This window comes from Oncorhynchus tshawytscha, linkage group LG18 (assembly GCF_018296145.1).
Source record: "Oncorhynchus tshawytscha isolate Ot180627B linkage group LG18, Otsh_v2.0, whole genome shotgun sequence".
NCBI lineage: Eukaryota > Metazoa > Chordata > Actinopteri > Salmoniformes > Salmonidae > Oncorhynchus > Oncorhynchus tshawytscha.
Genome location: NC_056446.1, coordinates 459457 through 474505, shown reverse-complemented (window position 1 = coordinate 474505; position 15049 = coordinate 459457). Strand labels below are relative to the sequence as shown.

The window sequence follows — 15049 nt, the reverse complement described above, 5'->3', positions numbered from 1 at the left end:
CTACACATGGTTTTCCTCTGGTATTGAACACAGATCCAGTCTTAAATTTTTACTGATTATTTACGTTAAAAAAATACCTAAAAAGTTAACAAAAGTAGTTTGAAATGTTTGGACAAAGCTTACAGGTAACTTTCGTAGTCATGTAGTCATGCGCGAGTTGGACCCGGTGTTTTTCTGGATCAAACGCGTCAAATAAATGGACATATATTGACGGAATTAATCGAACAAAAGGACCATTTGTGATGTTTATGGGACATATTGGAGTGTCAACAGAAGAAGCTCGTCACAGGTAAGGCATAAATTATATCTTTATTTCTGCATTTTGTGTCATGCCTGGAGGGTTGAAATATGATGGTCTGTGTTTGTTTGCTTGGGTGCTATCCTCAGATAATAGCATCGTCTGCTTTCGCCGTAAAGCAATTTTGAAATCTGACACGTTGGCTGGATTCACAACAAGTGTAGCTTTAATTTGGTATATTGAATGTGTGATTTCATGAAAGTTAAATCTTTATAGTAATTTATTTGAATTTGGCGCTCTGCATTTTCACTGGATGTTGGCCAGTTGGGACGCTACCGTTCCTCATATCCCAGAGAGGTTAACTTGGCTTTTGAAGACTTTAGAAAGGCAGGGTAGGGTAGATATAGGTCTGTAACAGCTTGGATCTAGAGTGTCTCCCCCATTGAACAGGGGGATGACCGTGGAAGCTTTCCAATCTATGGGAATCTCAGACGATACGAAAGAGAGGTAGAACAGGCTAGTAATAAGGGTTGCAACAATTTCAGCAGATAATTTTAGAAAGAGAGGGCCCAGATTGTCTAGCCCGGCTGATTTGTAGGGGTCCAGATTTTGTAGCTCTTTCAGAACATCGGCTATCTGGATTTGGGTGGAGGAAAAGTGGGGGAGGTTTGGGCGAGTTGCTGTGGGGGGGTCCCAGAACTTTGAATTTGTGCTACAGGATGCAAATTTCTGTTTGAAAAAGCTTTCCTAACTGCCTGTGTATATTTGTTCCCAACTTCCCTGAAAAGTTGCATATCACAGGGGCTGTTCGATGCGAATGCAGAACGCCACAGGATGTTTTTGTGCTGGTCAAGGGCAGACAGGTCTGGAGTGAACCAAGGGCTATATCTGTTCCTGGTTCTACATTTTTTGAATGGGGCATGCTTATTCAAGATGGTGAGGAAGGCACTTTTAAAGAATGACCAGGCATCCTCTACTGACGGAATGAGGTCAATATCCTTCCAGGATAACCGGGTCAGGACGATTAGAAAGGCCTGCTCGCTGAAGTGTTTTAGGGAGCATTTGACAGTGATGAGGGGTGGCCATTTGACTACAGACCCATTATGAGTAAACTGATGACTGAGTTAAAGCAGATACATTTTTCCATAAAGAGACAGGTATTAATCTCTCCATGTTTGCAGGATCTAGTCCATTTTTACTAGTTTTCTATTGAAATTAATTGTGGAGAGCTCATCTATATATTTTGTGATAGGAATACCAAGTATGTCTACTTCACCATCAGCCCACTTTATTGGTCAACTGCAGGGTAATGTAAAAGTTGTATATATATTTTATCCAATACGTAATATGGTACACTTATAAATTAGGTTTTCGTCCAGAGGCCAGAAAAGTTACCTAGATCTTCAATGAGAAATTGCAGGGACCTAGCTTGCGGACTTCTTTGAAAACTCGTCGACTTTTGTTTTTAAACATTGGATTTCTAATTGGATTTCTAATCCTGTTATTTGATCTGATTTTAATAGCTAGCATTTCGATGGCCGTAATGAATAGATATAGTGACAGTGTGTAATTTTAAATGAAGAGACCTGCTCAAAAGGCAGCAGCAACGTAATTACATACCACACTGCCTTTAACTCTGCTTAGTGCGTGTTCATTTCCTTGTGTAGTCTAGCAAACCCATTTAGATACATCTATGAATTATTTCATTAATTTATGCACATGAGCAATAAGCAAGGCAACAGGACCCAGGCAAAATGGGCTTTAGTTTAGAGAATTGAGGTGACAACCCTAAAGGCACCACTTTTCTTTTTTACCCCTTATTTTACCAGGTAAGTTGACTGAGAACACATTTATTTACAGTAACGACCTGGGGAATAGTTACAGGGGAGGGGGGGTGAATGAGCCAACTGTAAACACTGTGACCTTTGTAAAAGGAATATGTATGAAGCGAGTCTGAACTAAGGAGGTGCAGGTTGTTTCTGTACAGGCTCGAGTCTTCACACGTAACTGAGCAATAAGCAACTGTGTTATGGCAAAACAGAAATAGGGTCATTCCTGGACAGGGCCCGGGAGTCTGACCTTGACAAAGTTGTAGAAGAGGTTGACCCTCTCCTCCAAGGGCTTCTCCAGGTCCTCGCTGAGGGTCAGGTTCTTAGCGTGCGTGCTGATCTCCTCCATCCTGCGCTGCTGGGCCTCCTCAGTAGTCTCCTCCGCCCAGTCCTCATCATCGTCGTCTCGGTCCTAGAGCATATCCATTAGATTCGAGTTATACAGCGCTAATGAAAATAACACGGATCAGTGTTACGCAGTGAAACTAATCCAATGAGGTTGTATGCTACAGAGAAAAAAGACCAATGGGATAGAATGGAGACTGGGCTTGGGTTTCATCTACTCTCGTTCACTCCCCTTCATGGCTCTGAGACAATTGGTTAAGTGTAATAAACAGCTCTACCTAGATCGTGCTATATTGCTTTCACCTATCCAGTTATCAGATCTGTGAAGGAGAGTGAGCAAAGGCAGAGGGATGGGAATAAAATCATGTTCCATAATGTTGTCAGGACTGTCCTGTAAGGATCACAATGGGTCAGATCAACCTGCAATAACCAGACCCTCTCCCACCCCTTAGGTAAATGTATGTAATAGGTAAAGACCTATAAAGACCTAGAGTTTAATTCGGGAGATCTAAACTCTTTAAAACTACTTCTTCCATGGTGCCCCAAATCCTAATTAGTTAATTGTGACATGATTCATTTAAAATCAGGTAACAATTAAACATGGTGGATTAAATAAATAGTCATCAGATTAATGAAAGTAAAGTCACGACAATGTCAACGGTTAGGCAACTAGGCCTTGCAAGACAAGTCTCCAGGTCAAGGTCTGTCAAGCACAACCTTCACGCCAGTCAAGCTAAATCGAGCGCACCTGAAGTTTACAACAACGTATTTGACCTAGGTCTGGCTGGCACTGGGAGATGAAGTGCTTGTACTCACCACAGCATCGGGGGCGTCTATGTCATTGTGGTTTGCGGCTTCGCCATCACTGGAGCCGTTCTCCTTGTCCTTCTTCTTGCTCTTCTTCTCCTTCTTCTTGGCAGACCCAGTGTCCTCTGTTTGCAGACAGCGAGATCACGGCAGTCAGAATAGAAGCTATTATTACAATCTTTCCTCCATTCCTTGTGTTTCTCAGGCATTTACCCAGCAGGAGAAGCAAGGTTTTTTAGTGTAGTAAATTCAATACACCCAGGAAGCCTTCAATGACTTCTGGCAGTGTTAAAAACCACTGGGAGAGCAGATGACACAGCAGATGCTGCCCTCAGAATAGTCCAATGCTCACTGCTGCTCATCTTTGACCTATGACTCATATAAATTCACCCTGTACATTGACACCCTTAATAGACCACTTAACGTGACTCACCGAATGCCTTTATAAGTTGCTTGTGTCTAGCAACATAAAAGAATGGCTGTGTTCACGTGTGCATTAAAATTAAGGCTATAGTGTGTCTGTGGTTCTCATTAAACAAAGGCCACATTGAACAACCTCAGACTGAACAAACCTGTACAGTATATTCTGACATTTCCTGACTTTGCAAGAAAACACTAGCATATTAAATGAATGGAATTTCCAGAATGTCCATGCTGGAATGCTGACTAAGCAGTTTTCCTGAAAGAAATAAAAGGCTTCTGTCCAGCTGCATTTGAACACATACTTTACAATTCCCTGCTTTTCTCAGGCATTCCCAGAGCATGCATAAACCCTGTTTGTTCCTGGTCTGGCGCACCTGGTGGATTCCTGAGGATGAACGTGCAGAGCTTGTGTCGCGTGTCCAGCATGCCCCTGTAGCCGCAGGCCTTGCAGGAGTTCCCAATGGTTTGTTTCTTGGCATTGATGTGCTGGAGAACAGGGATACATAAAAATGACAGTAACATTTTCAGTACAGCCTTAGGGCTAAAGCCTAAGTTATACCCTTTGCAGTAGGCAAAGGAGGAACTACAGTAAGATATGCAAAATGGCAATCCTGTGTAGTTGCGTCGCAAAAGTACGCAGACGTGTGCAGCCCCAAAATTATAAAAACAAGTATGTAGGATTGCCATTGAGAGTAGCTAATTGCGTTCTTGCAGCTTTAAAAATGCCTTTGTGACCATAAATTTCTCTCCTAAACATTACGGGCCAGCTGCACGGACCTAGATTAAGCACAGGCCAGGACTAAAAAGTAGACAGAGTCTTGGCTTAATCAACATGTAACAAAAATATTTTAAAAAGGTGTAGGTCCCATATTTCATGAGTTGAAATAGGAAGATCCCAGAAATGTTCCATACACACAAAAAGCTTACTTCACAAATTTGTTTACATCCCTGTGAGAAATTCTCCTTTGCCACATTAACCCATTCACCTGACAGGTGTGGCATATGGGGCGGCAGGGTAGCCTAGTGGTTAGAGCGTTGGACTAGTAACTGGAAGGTTGCAAGTTCAAACCCCCGAGCTGACAAGGTACAAATCTGTCGTTCTGCCCCTGAACAAGGCAGTTAACCCACTGTTCCTAGGCTGTCATTGAAAATAAGAATTTGTTCTTAACTGACTTGCCTGGTTAAATAAAAAGGTAAAAAAATCTCAAGAAGCTGATTAAACTGCATGATCATTCAGGGCCCAAAATGAACAACTGCCACCTGCAGGTAGATTTTGGCTGAAGAGGTCCATTTCACCAGCCACATTGGCGGTGGAAAAAAGTCCAGTATGATCATATTTATAGTCAAATAAATTCTGCAGTAGCTGTTTAAGTATTTCTGCCATTGTTTCATAGCTGGTAAATTAAAAGTCAAAAATCTATGAATTATATCAAATCGCCTATCCCACCTTGAGCTACTGCCTGGTTGGGGTTGTGCGCACTTGAAGAGCAGAGTAAAATACACATTTTTTGAAGCACAGGCATAAAAGTTCAAATCTTATTTACTTTAAACAAAAGTTGGTAACACGACTTGACACCCAGTGTCAAAACACATTATGCTGCGGTCATAACCTGTCAATACTGTCATGACATTTAGTTAGACCTGTTGTGACTTCAGTTACCTGATGTGGAATAGAGTTCCATGTAGTCATGGCTCTATGTAGTACTGTGCGCCTCCCATAGTCTGATCTGGACTTTGGGATTGTGAAGGGACCTCCGGTGGCATGTCTTGTGGGGTATGCGTGGGTGTCCGAGCTGTGTGCTAGTAGTTTAAACAAACATCTCAGGTGTATTCAGCTTGTCAACACCCCTTACAAAAACAAGTCATGAAAAAGTCAAATCTCTCTTCCATTTTGAGCCATGAGAGATTGACATGCATGCCATTAATATTAGCTCTCTGTGTACATCCAAGGGCCATCCATGCTACCCTGTTCTGAGCCAACTGCAATTTTCCCAAGTCCCTCTTCGTGGCACCTGACCACACGACTGAACAGTAGTCCAGGTGTGACAAAAGGACCTGTAGGACCTGTCTTGTTGAGTGTTAAGGCGGCAGAGCAGCACTTCATTATGGACAGACTTCTCCCCATCTTAGCTACTACTGTATCAATGTGTTTTGATCATGACAGTTTACAACCCAGGGTTACTCAAAGCAGTTTAGTCATCTCAACTTGCTCAATTTCCACATCATTCATTACGAGATGTAGTTGAGGTTTAGGGTTTAAGTGAATGGTTTGTCACAATGCTTTTTGAAACATTTGGGACCAACTTATTGCTCGCTAGTAGGCTTAGATTGAAGATGTGGCAAATGGGAGTGGCAATATCGTCTGCTATTATCCTCAGTAATTTTCCATCCAGATTGTCAGACCCCGGTGGCTTGCCATTGTTGAAAGACAATTTTTTTCAACCCTTTCATTTCACACAATTCATAAGTAGAATTGTCTTTCATAATTTGGTCAGATAAAACGCAAACACCACAGCCAAGTATGTTGCTGGCATGTCATCCCTAAGTTTGCTTATCGTGCCAATGAAAATGTCTTTTAAGTAGTTGGCAATATCAGTGGGTTTTGTGATAAATGAGCCACCTGGATTCAATGAATGATGGAGCCAAGTTGGCTTTTCCCCCTCAAAATGTAATTTAAGGTGCTCCAAAGCCTTTTTTACTATCCTTCTTCATATCATTTTTGTTTCATAGTAGTTTACTTGTTTGCCATACCTTATCCCTCTCAACCATACCATTTTTCAATTCATCATCAATACAAGGGGATTTAACAGTTTAGTCATTGTCATAATGGGTTCGTGCTTATTAGTAACTGGAATAAGCAATTTCATAAAATGTGTCAAGCACAGCATGTAGTTGCTCATCATGACACACACCCAACATGCATCTACCACAATGCTCTGTTGCTGATGAATGAAGGAGCAGATTGCAGAAGCAGGACAAGGACCCTCTGACTGAAGGTAATGTACAGTACATTCGGAAAATATTCAGACCCCTTGACTTTTTCCACATTACAGCATTATTCTAAAATGTATTAAATAAAGTTACCTCAATCTACATACAATAACAAAGCAAAAACAGGTTTAGAAATGTTTGAAAATGAAAAAAAATATTTTTTTATACATACAGTACCAGCCAATGCTTGGCATTGCGCATCGTGATCTTAAGCTTGTGCGCGGCTGCTCAACCATGGAAACCCATTTCATGAAGCTCCAGATGAACAGTTCTTGTTCGTACTTTGCGTCCAGAGGATGTTTGGAACTCAGTAGTGAGTGTGGCAACCAAGAACAAATGATTGAAGCGCTACGCACCAGTCGATCCTGTTCTGTGCGCTTGTGTGGCCTTCCACTGTTGCTCCTAGACGTCTCAACTTCACAATAACAGCACTTACAGTTCACTGGGGAAGCTCCAGCAGGGCAGAAATGGACAAAGTCACTTGCTGGAAAGGTGGCATCATATGACAGTGCCACATTGAAAGGCACTGAGCTCTTCAGTACAGGCCAGTCTACTGCCAATGTTTGTCTATGGAGATTGCATGGCTGTGTGCTCAATTTTAAAAACACAGTGTACATTTACATCAAATAGAATTTTCTAATATTTACAGATTTCCTTTTTTGGGGGGGGTTGGATTAAACAGTATAAAATCAGGGGTGTCAAATGCATTCTAAGGAGGGCCTAGTGTCTGCAAGTTAAGATAACCAGGTGAGTTCTTTACTAATTAGTGACCTTAATTCAGCAATCAAGTACAAGGGAGGAGCGAATCCACGCAGACACTCGGCCCTCTGGAATGAGTTTGACATGTGGTATAAGTGGAGAAAGCCCCATTGAAAAATCACTTTCATTTATGTGGTGCCACCCTAGGGTCATGACCTATTCAGAACTTTCATTATTACAATGAAAGTCAAAAATATATTTTTTCCATATCACCCAGCCCCATTAGTGGGTATTATGGTTGTGGAAGACATTTAGCCTAGGTAGGCTAAAACTTCGAGCCTTAAATTCATTAGATTATTGCTGACTGTTAGAAATGCAGTGGAATTGACCTTTACATTTTACAACAAAGCTTAGAGAAAACAAAATCAAGATATGGTAAAAATCGCCCATAATTATGAAAAAAATTGAATTTTTGGCCATATCGTCCAGCCCTACCTCTAACCCTGGCAATGTGACTGGTGAACTCAAGGGCACTTGCAACAGCTGCCTGGTAATGTGATGCAATCATCTCCATGGTAATGTAAAATCTTCATTCAAATGATGTGGCCCATGCAATGGAATGTATATTTTCTAATGTCAGTTGAATCAACAAATATTGATGGGTACAGTTCCTGCCATTTCTAGAGCAGCACATGCAGACAGGAGCAAGGAAAATTGCGCATCAAATTTATCATTTTCCCCCCGAAAAGGTTACTATGGAAAATGTGGTCATTTGGCCAATTACTATCATCCAAATTCCATGACAGTCACAGCCCTACTCGACAGCAAAACATTATATTTCTACTCAGTTCTTTGACAACTTCAATGACATAACTAGGAATGCACCCATATGACATTTCAGGTCGAACACCAATATTTTCCTTGACAAAAAAGCAACACCAATAATATTTATAATTATAGCAGCCTTAAGCATTCTAATACAGTTAAATAAATTCAGCGAAAAAGGAAACGTCCGCTCACATTGCAGGCAATGACAACAAACTCAGTCCGATGATGCTGTGAGACACCGCCCCAGACCACGACGGACCCTCCACCTCGATCACACTCCAGAGTACATGCCTCGGTAACACTCATTCCTTCGACGATAAACGCAAATCCAACCATCACCCCTAGTGAGATAAAACCGGGACTCGAAGAGCACTTTTTGCCAGTCCTGTCTGGTCCAGCAATGGTGGGTTTGTGCCCATAGGCGACGTTGTTGCCGGTGTTGTCTGGTGAGGACCTGACAGGCCTAAAAGCCCCCAGTCCAGCCTATTGCGGACAGTCTGAGCATTGGAGGGATGGTGCGTTCCTGGTGTAACTCGGGCTGTCGTCGTCATCCTGTACCTGTCCCGCAGGTGTGATGTTCGGATGTACCGATCCTGTGCAGGTGTTGTTACACGTGGTCTGCCACTGCGAGGACGATCAGCTGTCCGTCCTGTCTCCCGGGTGTGCTGTCTTCGGCATCTCACAGTACGGACATTGCAATTTATTGCCCTGGCCACATCTGCAGTCCTCATGCCTCCTTGCAGCATGCCCAAGGCACATTCACACAGATGAGCAGGGACCCTGGGCATCTTTCTTTTATTGTTTTTCAGAGTCAGTAGAAAGGCCTCTTTAGTGTCCTACGTTTTCACAACTGACCTTAATTGCCTACAGTCTGTAAGCTGTTAGTGTCTTAACGACCGTTCCACAGGTGCATGTTCATTAATTGAAGAAGCATAGGAAACCGCATTTAAACCCTTTACAATGATCATTTGTGAAGTTATTTGGATTTTTACTTAATCATCTTTGAAAGACAGGGTCCTGAAAATGGGACATTTCTTTTTTTGCCGAGTTTACTTGCACAGACACACACAAAAAGTCACCATTACCAGAAAAACATCAAAACCTATTTCTTTCACTTACTGTGCTGTTTTGTTCAGTGTCAACCAGGATTTCATCATACATGTCAAGCAGTGAATTTTCAGCTCTGCCTCTCTTCCTCGGTGCGCACGGTCACTGTGTCCATTTCCATCTTGTCCAGCTGTGTCTAACATGTCACATAAACCCTGTTTCTTGTCTGCATCAAAGAAGCGGTCATTGTACCTAGCATTGAGCATGGTGGCGACACAGTAGAGGCTCAGAGAGAATGCCACCAAATCGCTTTTCCAAGTTACCCCAACAGTCTGTGTTGGCATTTTTGTTGAGCAGGCATTTCAATGCCATGACAGGGTATGACGTCTGCTGCAAAGCCGTTGAGCTTATTTCTCCAGTCAGTGGTTTGAATGGAGCTAGGAGTGTTCGTGCTTCAAACATGTTCTCAAATCCCATTGAAATGGCAGCAGCGGTAGGACAACCAGCACATTAATGAGCATGCAATACGGCTTTCCTCAGTATGAAATCCTTGTCGACCCACTGGGCTGACAGACTCATAATGCTCATGGGGCTGACATCACTGATCCAAATGTGTACAGGTGCTTGACCAGTCGGCGAAAGCCAACAACCACGACAGAACGGTTGTTAAGGGCAATTATCTCAGCATTAATGGATTTCGCTTTTGAGTTGTCTCGCTGAAATATTCTCCTCTTTCAAATGACTGATCGACTTGTTGACTGCTCGATCCACAGAGCACACTCTGTGGGCTAGGTTAGGAATGCTGTGTTGCATGTGCAGCGCTGGATTCTCCGTGGTGTCATTCGTCATCTACCTACGTTATTAGGTATGTACGTCAGCTTTGACATCGGTTTTGCACATCAGCGTTAAACTAGACAAATCGGGCCGATGCAGGCATTTTTTAGCTAATATCGGGCGATTCCTATGTACTTACCGATATATTGTGCATCCCTAGACATAACTAAACACAGTTTGGGCCGGCCCCAGTTATCCAATGAAATGCACATTTCATTCCATCCAGTCATTCGTAACGGCACGGCCCACAGGTGAAAAACAGAATCCCTCTGGCTACACGGACCGACGACAGTGCTGACATTATTAGAATAGAAACCTGCCCTGTCAATGAAAACATGGCATAAACAGAAGGGTAGAGAGTTCACCCCTCCCTTCCTCACTGCACAGACAACACAGCAACATAGAGGATGCCAAGCCCAGGAGACAAGGCTGTTTCGATGGAAAACTGAGCTAATGCCAAATGGAACCTCAATCATGTGACCCTCCTGCTGCAAACAGTGGATCTATTCTTTAAAACAAAGGAGGCCAGTCGGTACTGGTTGGATATAGGAAATAAGTCCAAATCCAAAATGGATGGATAGTGAAGAGCTGGCATTCCCAGCCCTTTCAAGTGATAACCGACCCACCCTCTGCTTTCAATTAGACCTTTCCCAGAATCTGACAAATGGTGGACGGGGGAAAGGAAAAGCTTTCCGGACTATTTACCAGGTCGGTTTCGGGATTGTCACACTCGGGACACAGAACAAACTTCCGGATGAATCCGTCCAGCATGTCTTGCAGCTTGTTCGCCTCGTGGGACCCATTGACGATGAAGCGGTCGTTTTTGGCATCAAACTGGGTCTGGGCACCCAACTCACAACCAAAAAATTTGGTGGGATCTGGACAGGGAGAACGAGAAAGACATACGTTTGAGTTTCTTTGTTTAAAGCCTTCCTATCCTCATAGGTTTTGGAGGGTTATATTTTCTTCTGATATTCATAGCCAATAGGCTCTTCACCTTTCCTAAAGATATAAGGGGGTCCACCACATCAAGATGATTCCTGCTCCCATGCCATCAGTGTTGTGGATCAGGCTATATGCCACAATCCAAAATGAATGCAAAAGCACCATATATTTTGATCCACTTTGAGTTGAGGCATTCACTTTGAGCCCAATCTACACAACTAATGTGGACTCATCTTGTCAAACTACTTGAGGCCTGAAAACATCCAACAAACTATGATTTGAGTGTTAAGTCCCCTTTCATACTACACTGCTCAAAAAAATAAAGGGAAAACTAAAATAACACATCCTAGATCTGAATGAATGAAATATTATTAAATACTTTTTTCTTTACATAGTTGAATGTGCTGACAAAATTATCAATGGAAATCAAATTTATCAACCCATGGAGGTCTGGATTTGGAGTCGCACTCAAAATTAAAGTGGAAAACCACACTACAGACTGATCCAATTTTGATGTAATGTCCTTAAAACAAGTCAAAATGAGGCTCAGTAGTGTGTGTGGCCTCCACGTGCCTGTATGACCTCCCTACAACGCCTGGGCATGCTCCAGATGAGGTGGCGGATGGTCTCCTGAGGGATCTCCTCCCAGACCTGGACTAAAGCATCCGCCAACTCCTGGACAGTCTGTGGTGCAACGTGGTGTTGGTGGATGGAGCGAGACATGATGTCCCAGATGTGCTCAATTGGATTCAGGTCTGGGGAACGGGCGGGCTAGTCCATAGCATCAATGCCTTCCTCTTGCAGGAACTGCTGACACACTCCAGCCACATGAGGTCTAGCATTGTCTTGCATTAGGAGGAACCCAGGGCCAACCGCACCAGCATATGGTCTCACACGGGGTCTGAGGATCTCATCTCGGTACCTAATGGCAGTCAGGCTACCTCTGGCGAGCACATGGAGGGCTGTGCGGCCCCCCAAAGAAATGCCATCCCACACCATGACTGACCCACCGCCAAACCGGTCATGCTGGAGGATGTTGCAGGCAGCAGAACATTCTCCACGGCGTCTCAAGACTGTCACGTGCTCAGTGTGAACCTGCTTTCATCTGTGAAGAGCACAGGGCGCCAGTGGCGAATTTGCCAATCTTGGTGTTCTCTGGCGAATGCCAAACGTCCTGCACGGTGTTGGGCTGTAAGCACAACCCCCACCTGTGGACGTCGGGCCCCCATACCACCCTCATGGAGTCTGTTTCTGACCGTTTGAGCAGACACATGCACATTTGTGGCCTTCTGGAGGTCATTTTGCAGGGCTCTGGCAGTGCTCCTCCTTGCACAAAGGCGGAGGTTGCAGTCCTGCTGCTGGGTTGTTGCCCTCCTACGGCCTCCTCCACGTCTCCTGATGTACTGGCCTGTCTCCTGGTAGCGCCTCCATGCTCTGGACACTACGCTGACAGACACAGCAAACCTTCTTGCCACAGCTCGCATTGATGTGCCATCCTGGATGAGCTGCACTACCTGAGCCACTTGTGTGAGTTGTAGACTCCGTCTCATGCTACCACTAGAATGAAAGCGCCGCCAGCATTCAAAAGTGACCAAAACATCAGCCAGGAAGCATAGGAACTGAGAAGTGGTCTGTGGTCATCACCTGCAGAACCACTCCTTTATTGGGGTTGATGGCTAATTGCCTACTCCATTTGCACAATAGCATGTGAAATTTATTGTCAATCAGTGTTGCTTCCTAAGTGGACAGTTTGATTTCACAGAAGTGTGATTGACTTGGAGTTACATTGTGTTGTTTAAGTGTTCCCTTTATTTTTTTGAGCAGTGTATATTTACAGATGACTGGGCACAATGGAGAGGCCAGGGAAAGAGTGCAATTTACAAGTACTGACAAATATTCCAAACTGCTCACAATCACAACCTTGTGAAATGGATGCCAATTTAGTGGGTCATACCAGCGCAAACAGGCACTGAGCTGGGGAAGGAGGTATACTCACACGTGGGAGGCCTATTCAGAGACTTGGCAACGTCGGTCATGTTGACTATGACAGTCTTTATCCCATTCCCCTTGCCTTCCACCTGGAGGATGTGGGGGGGGGGGGAGATGACATGTTTCAAACTGTTTCACAGTGGTCACATTCTAACAGCGGAAATACCTTTCCACTCAATGTGCCAATTAAGCTGCTCCTCATGTGCGAGACGAGCGCACAAAGGCAGAGGGGGTCCACTTTCATTTAAGTACAACATTTGAGAAAAATCACATTAAATCTAAGCATCTTTGAGTGGAAAGTAGGTTTTGTAAAGTCTTTCAGAGGGAACATTTATTTCAGTGTTGTTTCAAGAACAAGGTTTCTCCTCAGGCTATACATGGCCTTCCCTTGAGCAATTAAATAGATTGGTTACATCTCCAGCATAGTGATTTCAAAGCATTTCAGTGCTCTATAAGGAAGAGACAAGGGAATGAAGCTCTGACCATTGGGACATCCCTCGGCCCCCGACACTAGTTGAGCTCTGGACACTGAACAACCCCTCATGACAACCACCACACTGTTCAAGGTAAAGGTTCCCCATAACCACAGGTCTAGGATCAGATCCTGAGCCCCAAATATGAGGGGGATGACTGTGACTCCAGACCACCACAACCTGTACTCACCTTGGCGATTATACGGGGCATCTTGTAACGGTAGAACTGGTCCAACACGCTGCGGTTGACGTTAACAGACATGATGGCTGGCCACGGGCTTTATCAGTACGACAGGAAGATCTTGGACTGAAAATTTTTGGTATCCTCTGTCTGGCGAAGAGGGGATGACATAAACGACTGGAAGCGGGTTCGGGCATGAAAAAGGTCTTGCCACTGAGGCTGCAAGTGCTGCGCTTGTAGGCTAAGTTCCCTGCACACAGGTTCCAACAGCTGCGCAACAGCTCTGAGAAGAGAGGGGAAGACTGAAATCCATGGAAGGCATAACAGCAAAGAATAAATGTTAGTATAAAGTATGATTGGACGCTGCTTTCTAGTGTCAGACTGGCACAAGACAAGTCCCTATGCCCTATGGGCTTCTCAACCTTGCATACGGTCACTTATGTCACCTGCCAAACGGCAGTGCCCATGTATTTACATTTGTTGTATCCCATTATACTGAAAGAGTCATCACTTCATTAATAAACTTTAGCTGTACGAATAGGCCTAATTGTCAAATCAGACCAATTATCATTAAAGTCCCTTGGCAGGTTGACAGTCACCACAATGTACAAGATTGTACACATTTGCAGAGTAATAACTAGTCCACATACAGTGGTGTAATATGGTCAGGTATGCCATTGCAGCTTCCTACCTATGTAACACTAAACAGATGGCAAATGCACAGTGGACTAAAATAAATGAAGACAACCAGCACATGTTAATTGCACCATTGCTACGAAAACACTCATTGTCAATGTAGCTAACACATCACTATAAAAATCAACGCACATGTAATGTAGCTGATAAATGGGTTAGACAGAAAAGCACACCAGGCCTCAATTGTGCAATGTGCTGCAGAGTGCGTCATACAGTGAAGCAGTCCGCGGGGGGAGAAAGACGCCATCTTTGGTCCACATAGGAGGCGCATTCACTATACAAACAGGTTTGAAATCAATTAAATGACGTACTGACACAGAGCAGTAGGGATTCAAGTATAAGTGGGGTTAAAATACCTTTCCCATCCGTCGCTCCTTTCGTCCGGGTACTCACCGTTTTCGCAAAACAAAGACATAAACACACCGCTGGTCGCCCAGGCAGAGACGCAATAATGTGTTGTGTGGATGAGCAGTAAGGTTGTGGAGACCGAGCCGCACTGCAACGGTGCGGAAAGAGTAGTCCGACTTACGATTGGGGGGTAGAGCCCACAAACAAAACTCGAGACGCCCAAAAATGGGGTATCTGTAACGAACAACAAACAAGTACTATAACTTAGAAAATGACAGCGAAAGCTGGCATCTGTACTTTGGTAATAATAGCTAGCATCGGCACATTAGCAACGACTATACATAGAAAAGCTGACAATAGTATTCACGTTAGCTAC

The 15049-nt window shown here is 43.9% G+C and overlaps 1 protein-coding gene across 6 annotated transcripts in view; it reads right to left on the bottom strand.

Moving 5' to 3' along the window:
* LOC112244763 (eukaryotic translation initiation factor 5) overlaps nt 1-15049 on the bottom strand; it is a 29845-nt gene that overhangs the window by 14524 nt on the left and 272 nt on the right. For 2 of the 6 annotated variants that reach the window (XM_024412547.2, XM_024412541.2), the window contains exons 2-8: nt 14682-14907; nt 13639-13912; nt 12983-13064; nt 10747-10919; nt 4017-4128; nt 3229-3344; nt 2318-2479 (exon numbers count right to left, since the gene is read on the bottom strand). In XM_024412547.2, coding sequence (XP_024268315.1) covers nt 2318-2479; nt 3229-3344; nt 4017-4128; nt 10747-10919; nt 12983-13064; nt 13639-13710 — 717 coding nt within the window. In that variant the 5' untranslated portion in view covers nt 13711-13912; nt 14682-14907. Of the gene's footprint in view, nt 1-2317; nt 2480-3228; nt 3345-4016; nt 4129-10746; nt 10920-12982; nt 13065-13638; nt 13932-14457; nt 14908-15049 lie in introns of all 6 variants that reach the window. The other 4 variants (XM_024412542.2, XM_024412543.2, XM_024412545.2 and 1 more) reach the window with 4 other exon arrangements.